Source organism: Schistocerca serialis, chromosome 10, assembly GCF_023864345.2.
Source record: "Schistocerca serialis cubense isolate TAMUIC-IGC-003099 chromosome 10, iqSchSeri2.2, whole genome shotgun sequence".
NCBI classification, from domain to species: Eukaryota; Metazoa; Arthropoda; class Insecta; order Orthoptera; family Acrididae; genus Schistocerca; species Schistocerca serialis.
Genome location: NC_064647.1, coordinates 233,850,353 through 233,870,231, shown reverse-complemented (window position 1 = coordinate 233,870,231; position 19,879 = coordinate 233,850,353). Strand labels below are relative to the sequence as shown.

The following is a 19,879-nucleotide window of genomic DNA, read 5'->3' as shown; positions in this document are numbered from 1 at the left end:
CTTAAGTCAAGTGTTAGCTTTGATTAAAATATGCTCTGTGCAAAATTCTACCAGCTGGTTTCCTATTGAATTCTTTTCCCCCCAGTCCATATTCTCCTACTATTTTTCCTTCTCTTGCTTTTTCTACTATAGAATTCCAGTCCCCCATCACAATTAAATTTTCGTCTCTTTTAAGTATCTGAATAATTTCTTTTACCTCATCATAAATTTCTTCAGTCTCTTCATCATCTGCATTGGCTTGGGCGTCATATCTGTCTTGGCTATGATAATGCATTCATTGTAAATAACCAACAAATTTACTACATCACCACCCAGCAAAATGAGCACACATGCTGACTGGGTCCTTAGAGTTGCAAGTTAAAAACTGTGATTTCTAAACTTCCTTTTTCATTTACATTGTACTCCACAAGCCACCTAATGGTGTGTGGCGGAGGATACCACCAACTGATCCCCCTCTTCCCTGTTCCACTGGCAAATGGTGCTTTGGAAGAGTGATTCTCATTAAGCCTCCGTATCAGCTCTAATTTATGAAATTTCTACTCATGGTCATTTTGTGAGATGTGTATGGGAAGAAGTAATACATTGTATGACTCTTCCTGGAAAGTGCTTGCTCGAACATGAACACAGAAAGCTGTGAAAGGTGCTGAAATTAGCTAGAATGCCACGCCTTGAAAATGAAGGACACAAAGGGCAGAAACACTAAATAGCAGTAACAGACAGGGGGAAACCAGGCACTTAGTTCCACAGTATATCAAGCGGTTCAACTCATTAGGCGTACCTTGACTAAAGCCAGAAGTTCATGAAGATCTTCCACTTCGTCACTGGGTGTGGGTGTGTACTGTGGCCCGCAGTTGATGGCGACACCGCTGATAGCTCTTCGGAAGAGAGGCAGGCCGACCGCCTCCGCAAACAGCTCCACCCCCTGGTGGCCCACACACTGGTACATGTAGCTGTCCAGCTCCTCTGCACACAAGGCAACAAACAAACCTTTCAGAGCTCTCTCTCTCTCTCTCTCTCTCTCTCTCTCTCTCTCTCTCTCCCTCTCTCTCTCCCCCTTCCACACCTCTTTCCAACTTCAAATGCTAGGCTTCCTGTAAACAGTGTGTCAAGGTTCATAATTCGTATGGGGAAAAATATCTCAACAATGAAAACACTGCCACAGAAATATGAGCCACATCTGAAAAGGTGATTGGAACAATATGTAAGTGATGCGTGTAAATAATTCATACAGAGAGACTTGTCAAGAAGTGCTGCGCATTATTATTTTTCCCGTCTCAGGTTTTCTCAGCATGGTTGATTAATGGTGTACTTCTAGGTGTTCATTTGGTTCACATAGGTGTCTGTGCCTCAGTTTGAATATGATTTTCACATATGACAGCACACTTCTGCATAAAGATCTCATTAGAGTACATTGATAGCTGTACAAGCCAGCATTTTTGATAATGTTTATCTCTTCAAGGTAGATACATTCATCTGTCACACAAAATTAAGAAGAAACAGCTCAGTTGTTCAATTATTAAGAAATCCAACATCTCGCCGTCTAGGGTCGGTGGTGCCGAGAGCGCTTGTGTAGCCTTACTAAAAATAAAATTTAAATTTCTATAATTTCATAATTGTCACTGATTTTGATACTTATTTAAAATCAGCCTCTGAGAATCAACTTCGAAAAGATATTTCAGTGCCAGCTTACAGAGCACAGCGGCATCATTCCCGACCACAGGTGAAGTCACAGACGTGCAATATTTTGAATAGGTAATTTTTTTTTATCAACTGGATGGCTCTGGAGATGAGGGCACAGTGGGTGCCAGAAGTTGAACACTCACTTAGTTATAAACAGTGATGTGAGACCAGCGAGTTCACTGTCTGGCTGGAGTACAGTCAGTGAGTACACATAACACCACAACTTGCAGCACCTGAAGATGATGACTGGATAGATATACAAGGGGGATTTGATAAGTCCAGTAAAAGAGCAAAAAAAAAATGTTTCTTTTGTAAACAACTCAGCTTACTTCTCAAGACAGTATTCTTTCAGGGATATACACTTGGTTCAGCAATCTACCAATATTTTCATTCCATCATAAAAAATAGGTTCTGTCAAACTCTGCAAAATACTCCTTGACTGCAACTATCACATCTTAGTTTGATGAAGCTTACTTCCAACAAGCCAAAGTTTCAAGTTAGGGAATAGGAAGGAGTCACTTGGGGCTAAGTCCGATGAATAGGGTGGCCCAGGAACCAACTCCAAGCCGAATTCATGTACTTTCACAACTGTTATCTGAGATGTGTGGGATGATGTATTCTCCTGGTGAAAGAGCATTTTTTTGTGTGCCAACCTTGTTCTTTTTTCCGCCAACACAAGTTTCAGACAGTCCAACAAAGAAACATAATAGGATCCAGTTATGGTTCTGCCTTTTTCCAAGTAATCTGTGAGGATTATTCATTGAGAAACTCCCCCCCCCCCCCCCCCAAAAAAAAAAAAAAAAAAAAAAAAAAAAAAAAAAAAAAAAAAAAAAAAAAAAAAAAAAGTGGCCATCACCTTCCCAGCTGACAAAATGGTCTTTGCCTCCTTTGGTGCACTTTCACCAGTTTTTGTCCATTGCTCTGATTCCCATTTTGACTCTGGTGTGTAATAATGGATCCATGTTTCATCAACAGTCACAAATTGTCACAAAAAGTCTTGCGCACTGCGATTGAACATCTCCAGACACTGTGTAGAAATACTGGGCCAGATGCTCTTTTGGTCAACTGTGAGCGTCATGGCACCCACATAGCACACTGCTTCTTCACAGCCAATTCTCCATCCAGGAATTATGCACTCACTCAGTTGAGATGCGTAGTCTCAGCAATTTCACAAATTTTTATTCTGTGTTCTTGGATTTCGTCAATGGTTTCCCTTGTGGGGAACTCACAAGTGAATAGCTGGCGAACGCTTCATCTTCAGTGCTTGCCTGACCTCATTTAAATTCATTAACTGCAAAATACATGACATTCAATGATGGTGCAGAGTCCATGTGAACTTCACCCAATTTTGTTTTGATCTGTGTGGCAGTCTAGCCCCTCAAATGAAAATATTTAACAACAGTATGAAACTCAGTTTTCTGCACTTTCAATTGCAGACACCACACTACCAATTCAGGCAGCTGTCAACAATGAACTATATGCCATATAGTAGTAGCAGTACCAGCAACAGCAACTTCAGTAGCAGTTAATGTTGTTTATTATTTTTGTTGTATTCTTCATTCTGAAAACTAGTTTGACACAGCTCTACACATTAACCTACCCTGTACAAACCTCTTCATCCCTCTACTGCAGCCTACAGCAAATTGAATCAGGTCACTGAACTCATGCCTAAGTTTCCCTCCACAATTTTTATCCCCCATATTTCCCTCCATTACCAAACTGTCTATCCCTTGACATCTTAGGAAGTGTCCTATCAACTGTAATGTAACAGCCTTGTATTTCTTATAGGAGCAGATGATACACCATCTTAGTGAATTACTCAATACACTGTATCACTTATTACATTATCGTATATTTACAACTGGGTAAATTCCTTACACATTTATTATTCGTTATGTAAAACTATGCAGAATTATTGAACCTGCTGTAATAATAGCAAAGATGATTATACTATTTCATTTGCAACATTACGATAATTTGGAATTTCGTGTATGAACATTTCCATTTTGTTAAAACAAAAATTTGTAACCTAGAAATACAGTTTCTGTAAGAAACGTGCAAAATCATTAAATAGAATGTTCTATAAAAACACAGTGTAGTTGTAAATAGTTCAGTAGATGATAATCTTGAACATGGTTTACAGGGTAGTTGGTTGTATCAACTAATGTAACTCAAGCACCTCTGAAAACATCACTAGCTAATCACTCTAGCAGAAATTTGCATAAATCAAAAATCAATATTTTATGAAGTTTTGTATAAAAAAGTAACTGTACGGCCAATTAGAACACAAACAGTGTCAAAAATTTTTCTTTGTTATTGTAAAACTAGCTAGAATTACAATGTTATCAGCAAACATCAAAGCTTTTATTTCTGCTTACTGAACCTTAATTCTAGTTGGGTTGGGTTGTTTGCGGAAGGAGACCAGACAGCGAGGTCATCAGTCTCATCGGATTAGGGAAGGATGGGGAAGGAAGTTGGCCGTGCCCTTTCAGAGGAACCATCCCGGCATTTGCCTGGAGTGATTTAGGAAAATCACGGAAAACCCAAATTAGGATGGCCGGACGCGGGATTGAACTGTCGCCCTCCCAAATGCAAGTCCAGTGTCTAACCACTGCACCGAGCGAGGTGGCGCAGTGGTTAGCACACTGGACTCGCATTCGGGAGGACGACGGTTCAATCCCGTCTCCAGCCATCCTGATTTAGGTTTTCCGTGATTTCCCTAAATCGTTTCAGGCAAATGCTGGGATGGTTCCTTTGAAAGGGCACGGCCGATTTCCTTCCCAATCCTTCCCTAACCCGAGCTTGCGCTCCGTCTCTAATGACCTCGTTGTCGACGGGACGTTAAACACTAACCACCACCACCATCTAACCACTGCACCACCTCGTTCAGTTTAATTCTAGTCCAACATACTAACTGAATAATGTTGAGGATGGGCTACAATTCTATCTCGCTCCTTTCTCAGCCACTCCTTTCCTTTCATGTCTTTCGACTCCCTATAACTGCAGTTTGGTTTCTGTACAAGCTGTAAATAACCTTTTGTTCCACATAATGTCAAATACACTAAGCCAGAACAGGAACAAAACCCAGATGAAACTTGAGATTGTTGAGGTTTGTTTCACAGGGCAATGGCATAGCACACAAACTTCAAGACTTGTTATAAATTGTGATGCATATGAACACAACATTCATTTAAAAGTATTGAATGCAATCTGTGAGCAAAAAATTTGTTTACGACTGTGACTGAATGTTCAGAAAAGAAAGGAAACCATTAACATGGCTACAATCGTATCAACAAGTACTGTGAGAGAAGAAGAGCAAAATCGTCAGATGTGGAAATAATTACATAGGAGGCTATTGCTAGGGAGGGATGTGGTGCCATTATTGTTCTCTCTCTCTCTCTCTCTCTCGCACACACACACACACACACACACACACACACACACACAGAGAGAGAGAGAGAGAGAGAGAGAGAGAGAGAGAGAGAGAGAGAACATTAACAAAACTGCAGGGACAGATTCCCAACTGGAAATGGAGGAAAAAAGGTCCTGTGTGTCTGGAAATGCATCATTGCCACAGTAGATGGTGCTGACAAATGAAAGTTTCTTTGACCACACGCTGTGTGTTTCTCACGTGTTGCAATCTGTGTAAGTGACGCAGTGTACTGCAAGTAGCAGAATGATCCAGTATTCATGTCAGGAACATCTGAGATGCTGTTTCTGTAAAGCCAAGCAGATAGAAATGGCCAAGAGGCAGAATCCTGTCCTGCAAATCTGGTGTATGGAAAGTCCACACGAACATCCAAAAAGGCCTTGAAATGTTGTGTGATGTGTAGGTATCTGAGAGGAAACTTGTTTTGGTATAACTGTGCTGCCTCTTGACGGTTTACACCTGCTTGGAATACAGGAGCATTTTGCAGCTTAAAGTATGATGCCTCAGTCACACAGCTTCCAACGCACAAGGAACACAGAGCACGTGGTCAGAGGAACTTTCATTCGTCAGTGTCATCTACCGTGGCAACGATGCATTTCTGGACACATTCATAGCACCTTTTTCCCTCCATTTCCAGTCAGAAATCCATCCCTGCAGTTTGTCGGTTTTATTAATGTTCTGATTGGATAGCATCAGCAGAGCCACACAACTTTTCACAGATGATACTGTTGTATATAGGAAAATCACAAAACCAGGAAATTGAAACTGTATACAGGGAAACCTGCAGAGTACAGACAATTTATGCAGAGACTGGCAGCTGACATTCAACATAAGTACATTTCCACATCCGGCTTAAATATATTGTAATAACCATTATTGTTTGTTTGTGTTGGAGGTAATAAATCACCGGAACAGTAACTACCATAAAATGTGTGAGACTAACCATGCAGAGCAACTTATAGTGGAACAACCACATAATATCAGATGTAGAAAAAGCAGATGCCAGACAGATTCACTGGGAGAACTGTAAACAAATCCAACTCACCTTTGAAGGAGAGAGCACACAAAACACACATTTCACCCATTCTCGAGTACAGCTTCTCAGTCTGTTGCCTTACCAGGGAGGACAGAGGGAAGATCGAGAAACTTCAAAGAAGGGCAGTCAGAGGTTTCTTTAGTAAACGTGAGTGCATCACGGATATGGTCCTCAAACTCCACTGCTGTTAGAATTATGTGTGTGTGTGTGTGTGTGTGTGTGTGTGTGTGTGTGTGAGTGAGTGTGTGTGTGTGTGTGTTCCAAGCTGAGTCAGAGGACTTATTACTTACTCTTACATACATCTTACAAAATTAGAAACAGAGCAAAATTGACACAAATTCAAGCTCATTTGGAAGGTTGCTGGCAGTTGTTCTGCACACACTATTCACAATGAAGCAGGAAAAGAGCTAAATGAGAGTGGAAGCAGAATGCCTTGTGGTGTACTGAAGCACATGTAAGCCAGCACAAGTGCTAGCAGAACAAGAAGACAAAGAGTAGTGACTTGCTTTGAGAACAATATCAGAGGAAACAGGGATTAACAAGGCTAGTGTTTATTTATTTATTCATTCAGGGATCATCCTACAATGATGTTCAATTTGTCATCATATGCAATAAAAATTCCAGGTGGCCAATAGGAGGGGTTCGGTGGACTTGTCTGGAGGATTTGATGGAAAAAATACCTCTGAACGGCAACTTCGACAGAGAAGATAACCTCTGGTAGGGTGCAATTGGTGTAGGAGGCACCATATCTTTTCTGAGGGCTAATGAAGAGAGGAACCACTGCCTTCTGGCGAAGAGGGATTTCCAAATGCTGAGGGAGGAAACACTGGAAGACAATCCTCAGGCGTGTTAGGCTTACAAGGGCAGCAGAAGAGTAAAAGATATTACTGCTTTCAAAAAAAGAATGACGGCACTTCTTGTACCCATGGTATGAATAACAGCTCTTTACAGCCTGAAGAAAATCCATACAATGCAAGAAGACCCATTGATAAAGGACGAAAAACTAGAACTCAACAAAAAGATAAAAACAAATTGTGAGTGGGAACATTAAATGTGGTAATCTTGACAATAAAGAGTAAAGAGTATATGATGAAGAGGGGGAAGATTCCTATCCTCAGAATGAGTGCCAAATGGAAGGGAAGGAACTCATAATTGCTGAGCAGTGGGTACAAATTGTACTGGCACGGTCACAATAAAGGGGCGGAGAATATGGAGTGAACCTGGTGTTTTACAGAGATATTGACCCTATTACAGAGGTAAAGTTTATAAGTAAAAGGATAGTTAAAGTCGGAGTGAATACACTCCAAGCGTGTGCACCTCAGCAAGGGTGCAGTCAGAACAAAAAAATGAAATTCCTTCAAGAACTGGAAGATCAAGTAAGAGGGCATAACATAATGATAATTGGGAATTTGAATACTCAGCTTGGGATTGATATAACCCCTTTGGATATGGGGAAAAACATTGAGGGCAAAGAAGTTTTAAATCTGTACGTATGGAATAAGCTTTTAGTAAAGAATACATTCTTTAAAAAAAGTAAGGTAGTCATGAGATTAGTAGATATGGTGGGGATGCCAAATCTAAGACGGTTATCAACTACATCTTAAAACAGACAAATTAATTGGAGAAAAAGTGAGGAACACCAAAATTATATCAAGCGAGTGAGTGCATAGTGTTACAGGTTATTAGCAGCTAATCTGAATTATAAGATTAAAAGAGTGACTGCTGTACAAAGAATGCCTAACTTAAGGAATGGAAGTTGAAAGAAGAAGAAAATAAGAAAAGTTTCTAAAAGTTAGTAGTACAAAAACTGTCAAGAGCTGAGACTGGTAGTGTGGATGAAGAACGGAACCTGTTCAGAACACCAATAGTCATTGGTGCTGTGCAAATGTGAGGCAAAACAAAAGGTAAAATAAAAGAAAAAGAAACCAGTTGGTGGTACAATAGAGTAAAAGATGCGATTAAAGAACCCAATATAGCAAAGAAAAAAATGAAGACTGAAAAAAGAGATCAGAACCAAGGCACGGTGCCAGAAGATGAGCACAAGGTGACAGCACTGGAGCAGGAACACCGACAGAACAAACTCCAAGCAAAGGGAGTAGTGAAGGAAGAAAAGGAGAAGAGCTGGGAAATATTCAGCCAGAAACTAGAGGAACGCAGCAAGGGGAATCAAAAACTGCTATATGGGTTGCTGAAAAGTAAGAGAACTGACAGTGAAGATATAAAAGTGATTGAGACAGAAGAAGGGGATATTATTACGGAGATAGAAGGCATTGGGAAAGTAATGAATTATTTCGAAACCTTACTGAGTAGAGAAAATGAACAAGAAAGTGGCACTGAAGCCACTGAAATAAAGGAAGAACAACATCCAATTTCTTGGACAGAAACTGAAAATACCAGAAAACAGATGAAAGGTGGGAAGATGGCAGGAGTAGATGAACTGACAGCAGATATGATTAAGGAAGCTGGAATCCAAGGAATATGACGGTTACATCAGTGTTAAACCAGAATTTACATCTTTGAACCCAAATATTCTGAAAAATTACAGAAAGAGCAGATAATATGGTAATCTTTTACTTTTGAATCACAAACAAGCATAATAAAAAGACTGATACACATGTGAGCTTTCAGTTAAAGGCCTTCTTTTAGAAGTAGACAACAGGAGGAGGAGGAGATTAGTGTTTAACATCCCGTCGACAACGAGGTCATTAGAGACGGAGCGCAAGCTCGGGTGAGGGAAGGATGGGGAAGGAAATCAGCCATGCCCTTTCAAAGTAACCATCCCGGCATTTGCCTGAAGCGACTTAGGAAAATCACAGAAAACCTAAATCAGGATGGCCGGAGACGGGATTGAACCGTCGTCCTCCCGAATGTGAGTCCAGTGTGCTAGCCACTGCGCCACCTCGCTCGGTAAAGTAGGCAACACGCACACATTCATGCAAGCACAACTCGCACACACAACAACTGTCTAGCAACTGAGGCCAGACTGCGAGCAACTGCGCACTATGGCAGAAGTATGTGCCAGAATGAAACATTCTGGAAACATACCCCAGGCTGTGGTTAAGCCACATCTCCGCAGTATCCTGTCTTCCCCTAGTGCTAGTCCTGCAAGTTTTGCAGGAGAACTTCTGTGAAGTTTGGAAGGTAGGAGACGAGGTACTGGTGGAAGTAAAATTGTGGGAGCACGCATGGGTGTGATGTGGACAGGATTGGCAGTCAGGTAGCCCTGCCTTCAATGGGATAGTGATGCTCGATTCCGGACTGGAGTATCTGGCGGTGGGAGGACGTACGGGACAGTGATATGAGCCACGAGTGGTTGGGAGCAGAGATGGAGTACAATGGGCAAGGATATTGTGTGGGTTCGGTGGCCAGTGGAATACCACTGCAGGAAGGATGGGAAGGATAGTGGGTAAAATATTCCTCATTTCAGGGCATGATGAGAGGTAGTTGAAACCATAGTGGAGATTGTGTTTTAGTTGTTCTAGTCCTGAGTGGTATTGAGTCAAGAGGGGAATGCTCCTCTGTGGCCGGACAGTGGGGCTTCGAGAGTGGTGAGTGACTGGAGAGAGAAGGCACGGGAGATCTGTTTGTGTACAATGTTAGGAGGGTAATTTCGATCTGCCGCCAGTGAGACCCTTAGTGTATTTCCAGAAAAACTGCTCATCACTACAGATGCGACAGCACTGGGTGGCAGTGCTATACGGAAAAGGCTTCTCAGTACAGAACGGGTGGCAGCTGTCAAAGTGGAGTTATGGCTGGTAGTTGGCAGCTTTGAAATAGAAGAAGGTAGTGATGAAGCCATTTTTGAGGTGGAGGTCGACATCGAGGTAGGTGGTTTGTTGGGTTTAAGGGGACCAGGTGAAGCAAATGGGAGGTAAGGTGTTGAAGCTTGTATCACTGTAATGGACCTAGGTACCAGATCTATCACACATTCTCCCACCACCACCACCTACTCCAGTCTGGTACCAAGCATCACCTATCCCATTAATGGCATCTGTGAATGCAGTCATGTGATCTACAGGCTAAGCTGCAACTGCTGTGCTGCATTACATGTGGGCACGAAAACAAACAAGCTGTCTGTCCGCACGAATGGCCACCGACACTGCCACCAAGCTACAGTTGGGCCACCCACTCACCGAGTATGCTGCCCAACGCAATGTTCTTCACTCGAATGACTGTTTCACAGTTTGTGCCGTCTGGATCCTTCCTACCAACACCAGCTTTTCTTGCAATATATCCTACATTCCCATACCCCCAGGTTCCATCCTTTGTTAGTTCCTGTCCTTCACCCCCCCCCCCCCATCCTCTTTTCTGCTCCCACTCTAGCACTACACAGCCTTCTGCTCCACCAACACGCGCACAGTTTTCTTTTCCCCTCCTCTACTTCTCTTTCTCTCCTTTTCCAATTCAACCCCCCCCCCCTCCTCCTCCTCCTGACTGCACCTAGCTCTGCCCTACCCTGCCTTCGCCATGTCCCTGCGTGCTGTGCTCCCACAAGCAGCGCTTCAGTCCTCCTCCACAACTTCTCCTTAGCCCCACCATCCAGATTGCTCCCTTCATCATTCACAGTTGCTTGCAGTCTGGCTTCAGTGGCCAGAGACTGTGGTCATGTTTGTGTGAGTTGTGCTTGTCTCTCTCTCTCTCTCTCTCTCTCTCTCTCTCTCTCTCTCTCTCTCTCTCTCTGTGTGTGTGTGTGTGTGTGTGTGTGTGTGTGTGTGTGTGTGTGTGTGTGTGTGTGGGAGGGGGGGGGGGGGGGGGGGGGCGCCCGCGCGCTCGTGTTTAGCAGTCTGTTGTTGTGACTGTCTGACTCGACATCTCCTCTATACGGTGAGAAGCAATTGATCATTTTCATAATATTATCATTATTACCTCCTGAATTTTCTGCTGTTTAATCTTTTACTTAAAATTAAATATGTGAGGACTCCCAATTCCTGTCTGATATCTACTAGCAGCTTAATTTTTGCACCAAAATTAAAATGCCACTTTAACCTAGACAGGCATAGGCTATTTGGAAATTACATTTACCTGCAGTAAATTTGAGTTTGTGAGAGATGTAGAGACCACCATAAATTCACTCTTACTATCAGCTATACACACCATTAGCAAAGTAACAAATTCACACCTAAAGTCCCTGAAGGGACTTCTGCAAGATGTTCAGTTATCACCCTCACATAATATTCTTAGCACACACTTCTGTAGAACCATTTTTCTGGACTTGTATGCCAGAAGATTGTGTCATAGGACAGTAATTAGGAAAGCCTGCAAAATTTGCTAATTACCCTGTCTGCAAGTCAACATATTCAGAGTTCAAAGCAGGCTAAACTGAGCTCTTTGGATAACTTATTCTAGTGTCGAGACCATCTCAACAACCCTGGACAGCCAGGAACTCCACACAAGGAACCTCCTACACCACAGACCCATTGACCTCTGTTTCCAGGGCCCGTAAATAATTTTTATTTGTATGCACTTGCATAATGTTTTTTTTTTTTTTTTTTTTTTTTTTTGCAAGACTGTGGATCAAGGTGTTGGCTGTGGACCCTTTATCAATTTACTTCTGCCATCAGCAGACATTACAGTTTTTGAAGATTCCTCCAACATCCCGTGAAAATTATTTATACAGACCAAGAACAGGAGTGAGACAAAAAAAGTACCTTCCAGTATAGAATATTTAATATTTCTTTAATCTGATTCCTGTCATATCATTTGCTAATGTGGCTATATGTTTTCCATTGTTAAGATATGACAACATCCATTCAAGGGTACTAGTTTAAGACCACACAAATTTTACTTCCTGAGTAGAATTTTATGATCTAAGCAACCAAAGCCATTGAGAAGATCACAGAAAATGCCAACGAGGTAATTTCTCTTGTTTAGTTCTACCAAAATGTTGTTTATGAGATTGTGTATTGTCTTCTCAGTAGTGAAGCATATACATAATGTAAACTGAGCTGCCATTAAGATGTTATTCTTACTAATATGGTGCTGTTTTCTGTTACAAGCTAGTTTCTCCAAAAATTTTATAAAATATGAAGAATGTAGAAGGCCTCACAGCTAAAGGGCAGCTGCTTATCACCTGTTTTATATATTGGTGTCATTACTGCATACTTTTAGTCTTTCCAGGAATACACCTTCACTCACTGACTGCTTGTAGAGGTAATTCAAGGGTGACACTACATCATCAGTGCACGATTTTATGTTTTTTGGCTGAGACACCATTTTGTGATCTCTCTAACTGAGCTGCACAACTGATGTCTGATGGAGGAGTATACACTGTCTAAGTAAATTTATTGAATCTGGTTTTGGTGGAACATTTTATGGCTCATCTGGGAGTTCAGTACTGTTTGTCTTGCAAGTTCGTTTCATGCCTAATAATGTGGCAAATTTGTCCTCACCCTGTTCCTGGAATTTTGATTTTTTGATTTTTTTTTTTATTTTTTTAAATATATAGAGCTTGAATTTCTCTTTTTGATTACATGTCTGAGGAATTCTGCAATACTGCTTGCAGCACATATTCTTGATTGTGCTAGTCCTCTGCAAAGATATTTTGATCCCACATGTTCATCACCTTGTTTCTTAGCTTCCACAGTAAAAGACCATGACTGTTGTAAAGGAAAACTAGATTCATATGTAATAAGAACATCTTTAGGAAAGAATTAACTTTCTAATCTAGTGTTTGTCCTTTACAAATTTCTTCCAATGTTTCATACAGTACATTCTTGCTGAATAGTGTACCTGAATCAGCATTTGTAATTCTGTAAAATTTTACTTTTCCTATCTTGGTTAAGTCTGATGACAGGGATGTCATCACCATCATCAGCCCTGAGACAGGTTTGATGCAGCTCTCCATGCTACTCTATCCTGTGCAAGCTTCTTCATCTCCCAGTACTTACTGCAACCTACATCCTTCTGAATCTGCTTAGTGTATTCATTTCTTGGTCTCCCTCTACGATTTTTACCCTCCACACTGCCCTCCAATGCTAAATTTGTGATCCCTTGATGCTTCAGAACATGTCCTACCAACCGGTCCCTTCTTCTTGTCAAGTTGTGCCACAAACTCCTCTTCTCCCCAATTCTATTCAGTACCTTCTCATTAGATAAGTGATCTACCCATCTAATCTTCAGCATTCTTCTGTAGCAGCACATTTCGAAAGCTTCTATTCTCTTCTTGTCCAAAATATTTATCGCCCATGTTTCACTTCCATACATGGCTACATTCCATACAAATACTTTCAGAAACGACTTCCTGACACTGAAATCTATACTCGCTGTTAACAAATTTCTCTTCTTCAGAAACGCTTTCCTTGCCACTGCTAGTCTACATTTTATATCCTCTCTACTTCGACCATTATCAGTTATTTTGCTCCCCAAATAGCAAAACTCCTTTACTACTTTAAGTGTCTCATTTCCTAATCTAATTCCCTCAGCGTCACCCGACTTAATTCGACTACATTCCATTATCCTTGTTTTGATTTTGTTGATGTTCATCTTATATCCTCCTTTCACGACACTGTTTAATGTAATTTAAAATATTTCCAGTCAGAGCCCTATGTATGCCTACTGTCAGAGTGGCTCTCTCAAATGTTTCCACATATATTACTGAAAAACAGCACTCAAATGGCTGCTCAATGCAGTATTCATTGAGGTCTATGGCCTAGGACTTTACTCCACTTTTTGTGTGTATAGTCACTCCCTCTTTCCTCACATATGCCTACAGTAATGTGAAACAAACTTTTATCCAAGTGCATCTGTTCAATTTTGACTTCTAGGTGATATTTTGTTATGCAGAGCACATCTGTAGAAATCTCGTTTGAGTTTTTCAGTGTCCTGTATTCGTATGAGAAGCTGAGTTTTCTTACTAATCCATCAACTTTTGTTTCCATGGAAAACTCCAAATGTGTTATGAAAGCTGCCATTTTATTTAATTTTTGGTCAATTTATTGCTGTGTCGGTGTCTTCATTTATCCCAAAAAGGCCTAGTGAAAACATTGGAAGTCAACAGGACTGGATACTGTTCTCGTCACACTCAATCCTCCTCGAAACTAGGCATGCAAGCAACCTCGTACTGGAAACATTCAGATGTAGCCACCATGTGTGATGCAACTGGGTGAGTGTCTACACATCAGTCATATCCACATGTGATCACCCCCAGCTGTTGAGGAATTACTGAAGCTCTTGCAGAAACACTTCTGCTGATTTCAAGTAACATACTTCAGAGATGTCAATGTCAAACTTCACAGGTTGTAGTTAGTATTTCTAGGTACTTCCAACAGTTGTTCACAAGAAATTACTGGACAAAAGTTGTTATCAGCATGGCATGTTTTTTGTGGTGATGGCCTTATATCCAAATGAGAAATTGCCTCAGAATATTATCCTGCATGACCATACTTAACAGAAGCATACAAACTAAGCTAGCCTACCTGGATTGGGGAAAAAGAGAGAAATGACATGGCTACATTTGAACGTGAGAGTGAGGGGGTAAAAAGAAAAAAAGTCAGTAATAAAAAATATATTTTCTTTGCTTGCTGACTGTTTTGTTATTACTGACACATCATGTAGAAGTTTCATCTATTCTTACAGTTCATCACCCGAGTTATGAATTATCAAGCTCGCATCGTCAGCAGAGGATACTCTTTGTGCTTTATTGATACACTAGTAAACATTTACTTATATTTAACAAGTGCAGGGAAGAAGTAAATGCGAAGCATAGGTTAGAATCGTAGGTATAAAGAGAGTAAAAATTCCACTGGAATAGTGCATTGAGAACACAAACCTTTGTTTTCTGGATAAAGATTCGCAAGGGCCACAACTTCATGTCCTGCGGCCACACATTGTAGCATGTTATAGCAACTGTCCTTTCCGCCACTTATTAGAGCGACGACCTTCATCTTTGTGCGACGAAGGTAGTACGATATACTGTAGGAAACACTGAGATCACCTCTAATCAAGAACTAGTGTCACCAAAAGATGTTTGTTTACGACGCAAGGCACAAGGAGCTGTAGACACTAGAGCAAAGTCTTTACACCACATGACTAAAAATAGAGGGCTTCCTTATCATCGCCGGTTAAGTGTCAAGTCACGGATAAAAATTAAAAACAGGTGCCGTGCAAAAAGCAACAGTACAATTTTCACAATACAATGGTGCGAAATGGCATACTAACAGTCGATTTCTCACGTAGTATCTAATTTAGGATATTATTTACTTCCACCGCAAGTATTATTATTGAAGCCTGGTACGCCTGATGTGCGAACCTGTTTATGTACTTAGGTAACACTGACAAGTAGCATGTTGCTTTCTTTCCGAATGAAAAGTTTCCCTAAGCCTTTTTTTAAACGCTCCCTGGCAGTAAACAGACTGTGCCTCATCCGCTACGCTCACCAAACCTTGCTCACTGCGTCTTCCTGGCGCAGTCTTGTATACGACCACAGTACCTCAGAAATACATTGCAACAACATCTGCGAACAAGCTAATCAGATGCTCAGTTTTCTGCTTCATATATTGAATTTTTATTTCTGTCTTTACAGAGAAATTATAAAAACAACAAAATGCGTCTAGCTGTTTCGTACCAACTAAGCTGATACACCGAAGGTCTGAAATACATTTATTTAGATTGTAGGAACTCAAAAAAAATGTAGCTTGTTTCAACGTGAATTCACGCTATCAATACTTTCGAATCACCGTACAATGTGACGTCATGTTTTAACTTTGATGTTATCTACTTCCAGACAAATTACTTCATGTTTTTCGTCGATTTGTTAGCAAACATGTTCAGACGCAACGTACAGTCTCCCCACAGATGCGAAATATTATCTTCAATCTCTTCATTCGCAAATCATCGCAATTCCATTTCGTAATGATTGCCAACAGATAATATTTATCATCTTTGGAATCCTATGAAATAGCACCGCGGGAACATCAGTTCTAATTCAGCCTTCATTAAAAGATGAGTTCTTTTCAAAAGAACGGTAATGAACTATTTATTTTTAATTTTTGAGTAATTATGCGTAATTATATGATTTTTATATCTTTTTTAAGCTCACTCTGTTTTTTATGTGTTTTATCCTTCATTTGCGGGAGGTTGCAGTCCAGAGTTTGTAGCAGTGTTTTATTCTAAGTTCCGTATGTCTTGTATGGTGCTTCGAAAGTGCGCTAAGCCTAGTATACGGTGGTGTAGATACGGGTTGTGGTAACTTAATTTCACTGCGGTTAAATATCTAAAGGGGGCTGATTTTTTTAATTGAGTTGGCCGTCAAAAATGGTATTGGCAGAAAGAAACTCTGAAAGTGCTAGAAATGGTCGGAGATCTAGAGGACCGAGTCCAAATGGTCATGCATCGGAATCCAGTAGCGAAGAAGAAGGAGGTAACTACAGTACTTCATCTGGCTTAGTTGTAGAGACTGAAGCTTGGAAAAATGATATTCCTGCGACTATTAATACTTTATTTTCTGCTAGATGCTTACCATTTATACGCTTTTGAGTAGACGTATTGTTGTATTATGTGAAATTGTTGCTCCCTGTCTGTTCCATACCTTCATACTTCCGTGTGTGAACATCATTTTTTAATATTAACCAGATCTTTGTAGCTTTCCTAAAAACCGTATAGAAGATTGAATTTGTGCGTCGCGGATTATTGTAGGTTGCACGTAGGCACGCACGACCTTCCCTTCCAATTGTACACTATTTCATTGTTATCTTATTTTTACAGAGAAAATTCGCGTGGGGCGAGATTATCAAGCTGTCGTACCAGAATGCATCCCACTGTCGGGTAAAAGTTTTTTCTTTATTTTTGTTACTATTATTATTATTATTTTATAACCATTTTATGTTCAAACTGTTATCCTGTTTTACAGAACGTCGACCAGAACAGTGTTCTGACCGTGCGTTACTGGTTTGGTCCCCGACCAACTCGATCCCCGACTACAAGTGTAAGTCAGTTACAGAGATTATACAGAATTAAAATTATTTTTTCATGTTCTATGCATATGTCAGTGTCTAGAAAATGCTGTTTGGGTTGGAGCTCCATTACAGCATTTAACTGTCATGATCAACAGTATTTGAAGACGTAGTCCGTGTCCTTTAGTGTATAAGTCTCATAAGATTTCATTTGGTACAAATGGTCACGAAGTGACTTACCTTGTAGTTGACATAATCTTTGTTTGATTTTTGTGTGTTCCCATTTTGAGTTTATGCTTTACTGTTAGTAAGAATACGTACCTGCAGAAGTAGATATCAATAGAAGTTCATTTCAGTGCAGTTAGCACGAGGTTGAGTTAATACTAACTGTTGAAAGAACAACCCCAATTTCTTATGATGTCTTTGTGTAGCCAACTCCTCCAGCAAAAAATCTAAGTGTATTGCTGATGAGACTGCAGTTGCATAAAGTGAATGATGTGTTGCAAGATAGTCCATAGTTTCCAAGATTGTCCTAAGTCACCACAGGCAACTGCCAAGATAGTTCTTCCAAAAAGACCACTGGTGACTGCCATTCTCATTCTTGTGTAATCGGACTTGTGTTTCATTTCTAGTGATTAGAAATTATTGCCCATTCCTTCAGAGTTACAGTACAGATCTACAGCAGCTTGCTGCTGGTGCTCAAAGAGTGCAGCAGAATGACTTCAACCAACTGTGTGTGGGAACAGTACTTTAAATAAGGGAAAGGCAATGGATCAATGTGTGGATCCCAGAAACATGTAACAGTAGACAGCGTTCAACTAACTTTTGAGCACTAGCTCTTTTTGTAGCAGTGGTACACACATTCACACACAACCACTCAAACTAATGCTCCTGTGGCCACAGAAAGACTCTGTGCTGGCTTTTGTCGTTCTTTATCCACATGTAGAATTTAGAGATCCCATAATGAAAGTTATATGTCAATATGTCGTAATACATCTGCATACCAGGTACTGCAAACTTATGAGAAATGCGTGGCAGAGGATACTCTGCATTGTAGCACACATTAGTTTCTTACTATTCCACTCACATATGGAGCACAGGAAGTGTTGATATCTATATTCAGACATCTGCCAGTCCAGATTTTTCAGTATTTCTGTGACGTTCTGCTGTAAATCAAACAAACCTGGGACAGTTATTGCTGCTCTATTTTTGTATACATTCAGTATCCCTCATCAGTCGTATTTGCTATTAATAATCCACCTATGTAGCTGAGCAGATGTGCCGCTTCCTGAATTTGAGGAGGCACGTCTTACCCAGATCGAATCTGCGCGGCGGATTAGCGACAAGAGCTGGCGAACTGGCCATTCCGGATGTGGCCATCAGGCAATTTCCCAGATCCATTGTCAATATTCTGCACAAAGTGTGAGGCCAAGATTGGTACAATATTGTTGCACAGAATTTATGCCTGGGACACATCAGTTAGAACTCTGTCTTTGTAGCAAATGTGTTGGCGCTCTGTGAGCTAGACCTCGAATGTATTGCAGTTCCAATCACTTTGTGCTGCAAAAAGAAAAGCAAGAGGAAGCAGCAGGGGCAACAAAGTGGCTTGGAAGATGTTCTACACACAGTCATACTAATATGCGAGGAGAACTTGCAACAGCGCCAGATGAGTATTGAAAGCCTTTCAACAAATTGATTAACTTCATTACACCACATATACACAGAAAAGATGCTGCTCTGATACTTGTCAAATTTCACTTTCCACAAACAGTGAGATACATTTTGTAGAGGATTGGTAGGCAATGCTGTTAAGTATTTTTGCAACAAATAATTCTTGCTTTCTCAGACTAACTAACAAGCTGTTGTGGTGTTATTGACTTGAACTGAAACACTTTTATCATATGTTTCTAGAGCTGTTTACTGAATAAGTATTAAACACATTCTAAAACTACTCCCCTGAATGCACTTCAGTAGATGATTTCCTTCATGTGTTTTTTTTATGTATTCATATTCATAATTCATTGCTGTACCGGTTTGCGTGTCCGCAAATTGTGAAGTCTTGGCAGGAACTGCCATGTATTGCACAATATTGTCCTTACAGGGTACAGTGTATTGAGCGAACATCAATATTTTTGTAGCTGTCCAGTCTCCTTCATATTGTGCAAAGCTTCACTATCACTATCAGATGGTCAATATTTTTGAGCAATACTCAGTAGTATGCCATAAATAATGAGCATGTGAGGCCCCCCTTTACATTGTCACAACCCAATTAATGATGCCAACCCCCTAGCGAAATGGGAAAAAGCAAAGATGGTGTCCTGTTCGCTACAGATCCCATACACTTAAGCAGTATTGTAAGACTGGGCACACAAGTGTTTTTTAAACAGTGTCCATTTGACACTGCAGTTGCATATTGCCACTGAACCGAAGTCTGCAAACTGTGTTACTTGTGACTACACCTTTGTGATCACCACATTTCATATGCATAAAAATTATTACTCCTAAGTTTTTGTAAGAGTTAATTGATTCCAGTTGGGGTTATTGATATTACCTCTTGTGAAGGGCACAATTTGGGTTTACTGAACTTATCAATATCAGATGTTGGCATTGACCCATGACTCAATGATGTGGTGAGTGCTGTCATACGTATGCAAGTAATAAGAGTACAGAACACTGATTTTAATTTAAAAAATACTTTATTTTGTGTTAAGATTGTTTATTGGAACAGTGATTGTAGTGGCATTTCAATTTGTAGCATAGCCTAAGTTTTAAGTTAGGTTGAAAGGTGACTGTTTGGCTGAGAGTCAAGTGGTGTCGAAGGCTTGAGTTAATCGCACAATTTTA

General features: G+C 40.5%; 2 protein-coding genes across 3 annotated transcripts in view; one reads left to right on the top strand and one right to left on the bottom strand.

Moving 5' to 3' along the window:
• Positions 1-15,550, bottom strand: part of LOC126425177 (uncharacterized) — a 112,939-nt gene extending 97,389 nt beyond the window's left edge. For both annotated transcript variants that reach the window (XM_050088130.1, XM_050088131.1), the window contains exons 1-2: positions 14,914-15,550; positions 779-963 (exon numbers count right to left, since the gene is read on the bottom strand). In XM_050088130.1, coding sequence (XP_049944087.1) covers positions 779-963; positions 14,914-15,028 — 300 coding nt within the window. In that variant the 5' untranslated portion in view covers positions 15,029-15,550. The remainder of the gene's footprint in view (positions 1-778; positions 964-14,913) is intronic.
• A 751-nt stretch (positions 15,551-16,301) lies between these two features.
• The window catches only part of LOC126425200 (REST corepressor 3), a 65,793-nt gene continuing 62,215 nt past the window's right edge, over positions 16,302-19,879 (top strand). The window contains exons 1-3 of the mRNA XM_050088156.1: positions 16,302-16,503; positions 16,848-16,907; positions 16,993-17,067. Coding sequence (XP_049944113.1) covers positions 16,398-16,503; positions 16,848-16,907; positions 16,993-17,067 — 241 coding nt within the window. The 5' untranslated portion in view covers positions 16,302-16,397. The remainder of the gene's footprint in view (positions 16,504-16,847; positions 16,908-16,992; positions 17,068-19,879) is intronic.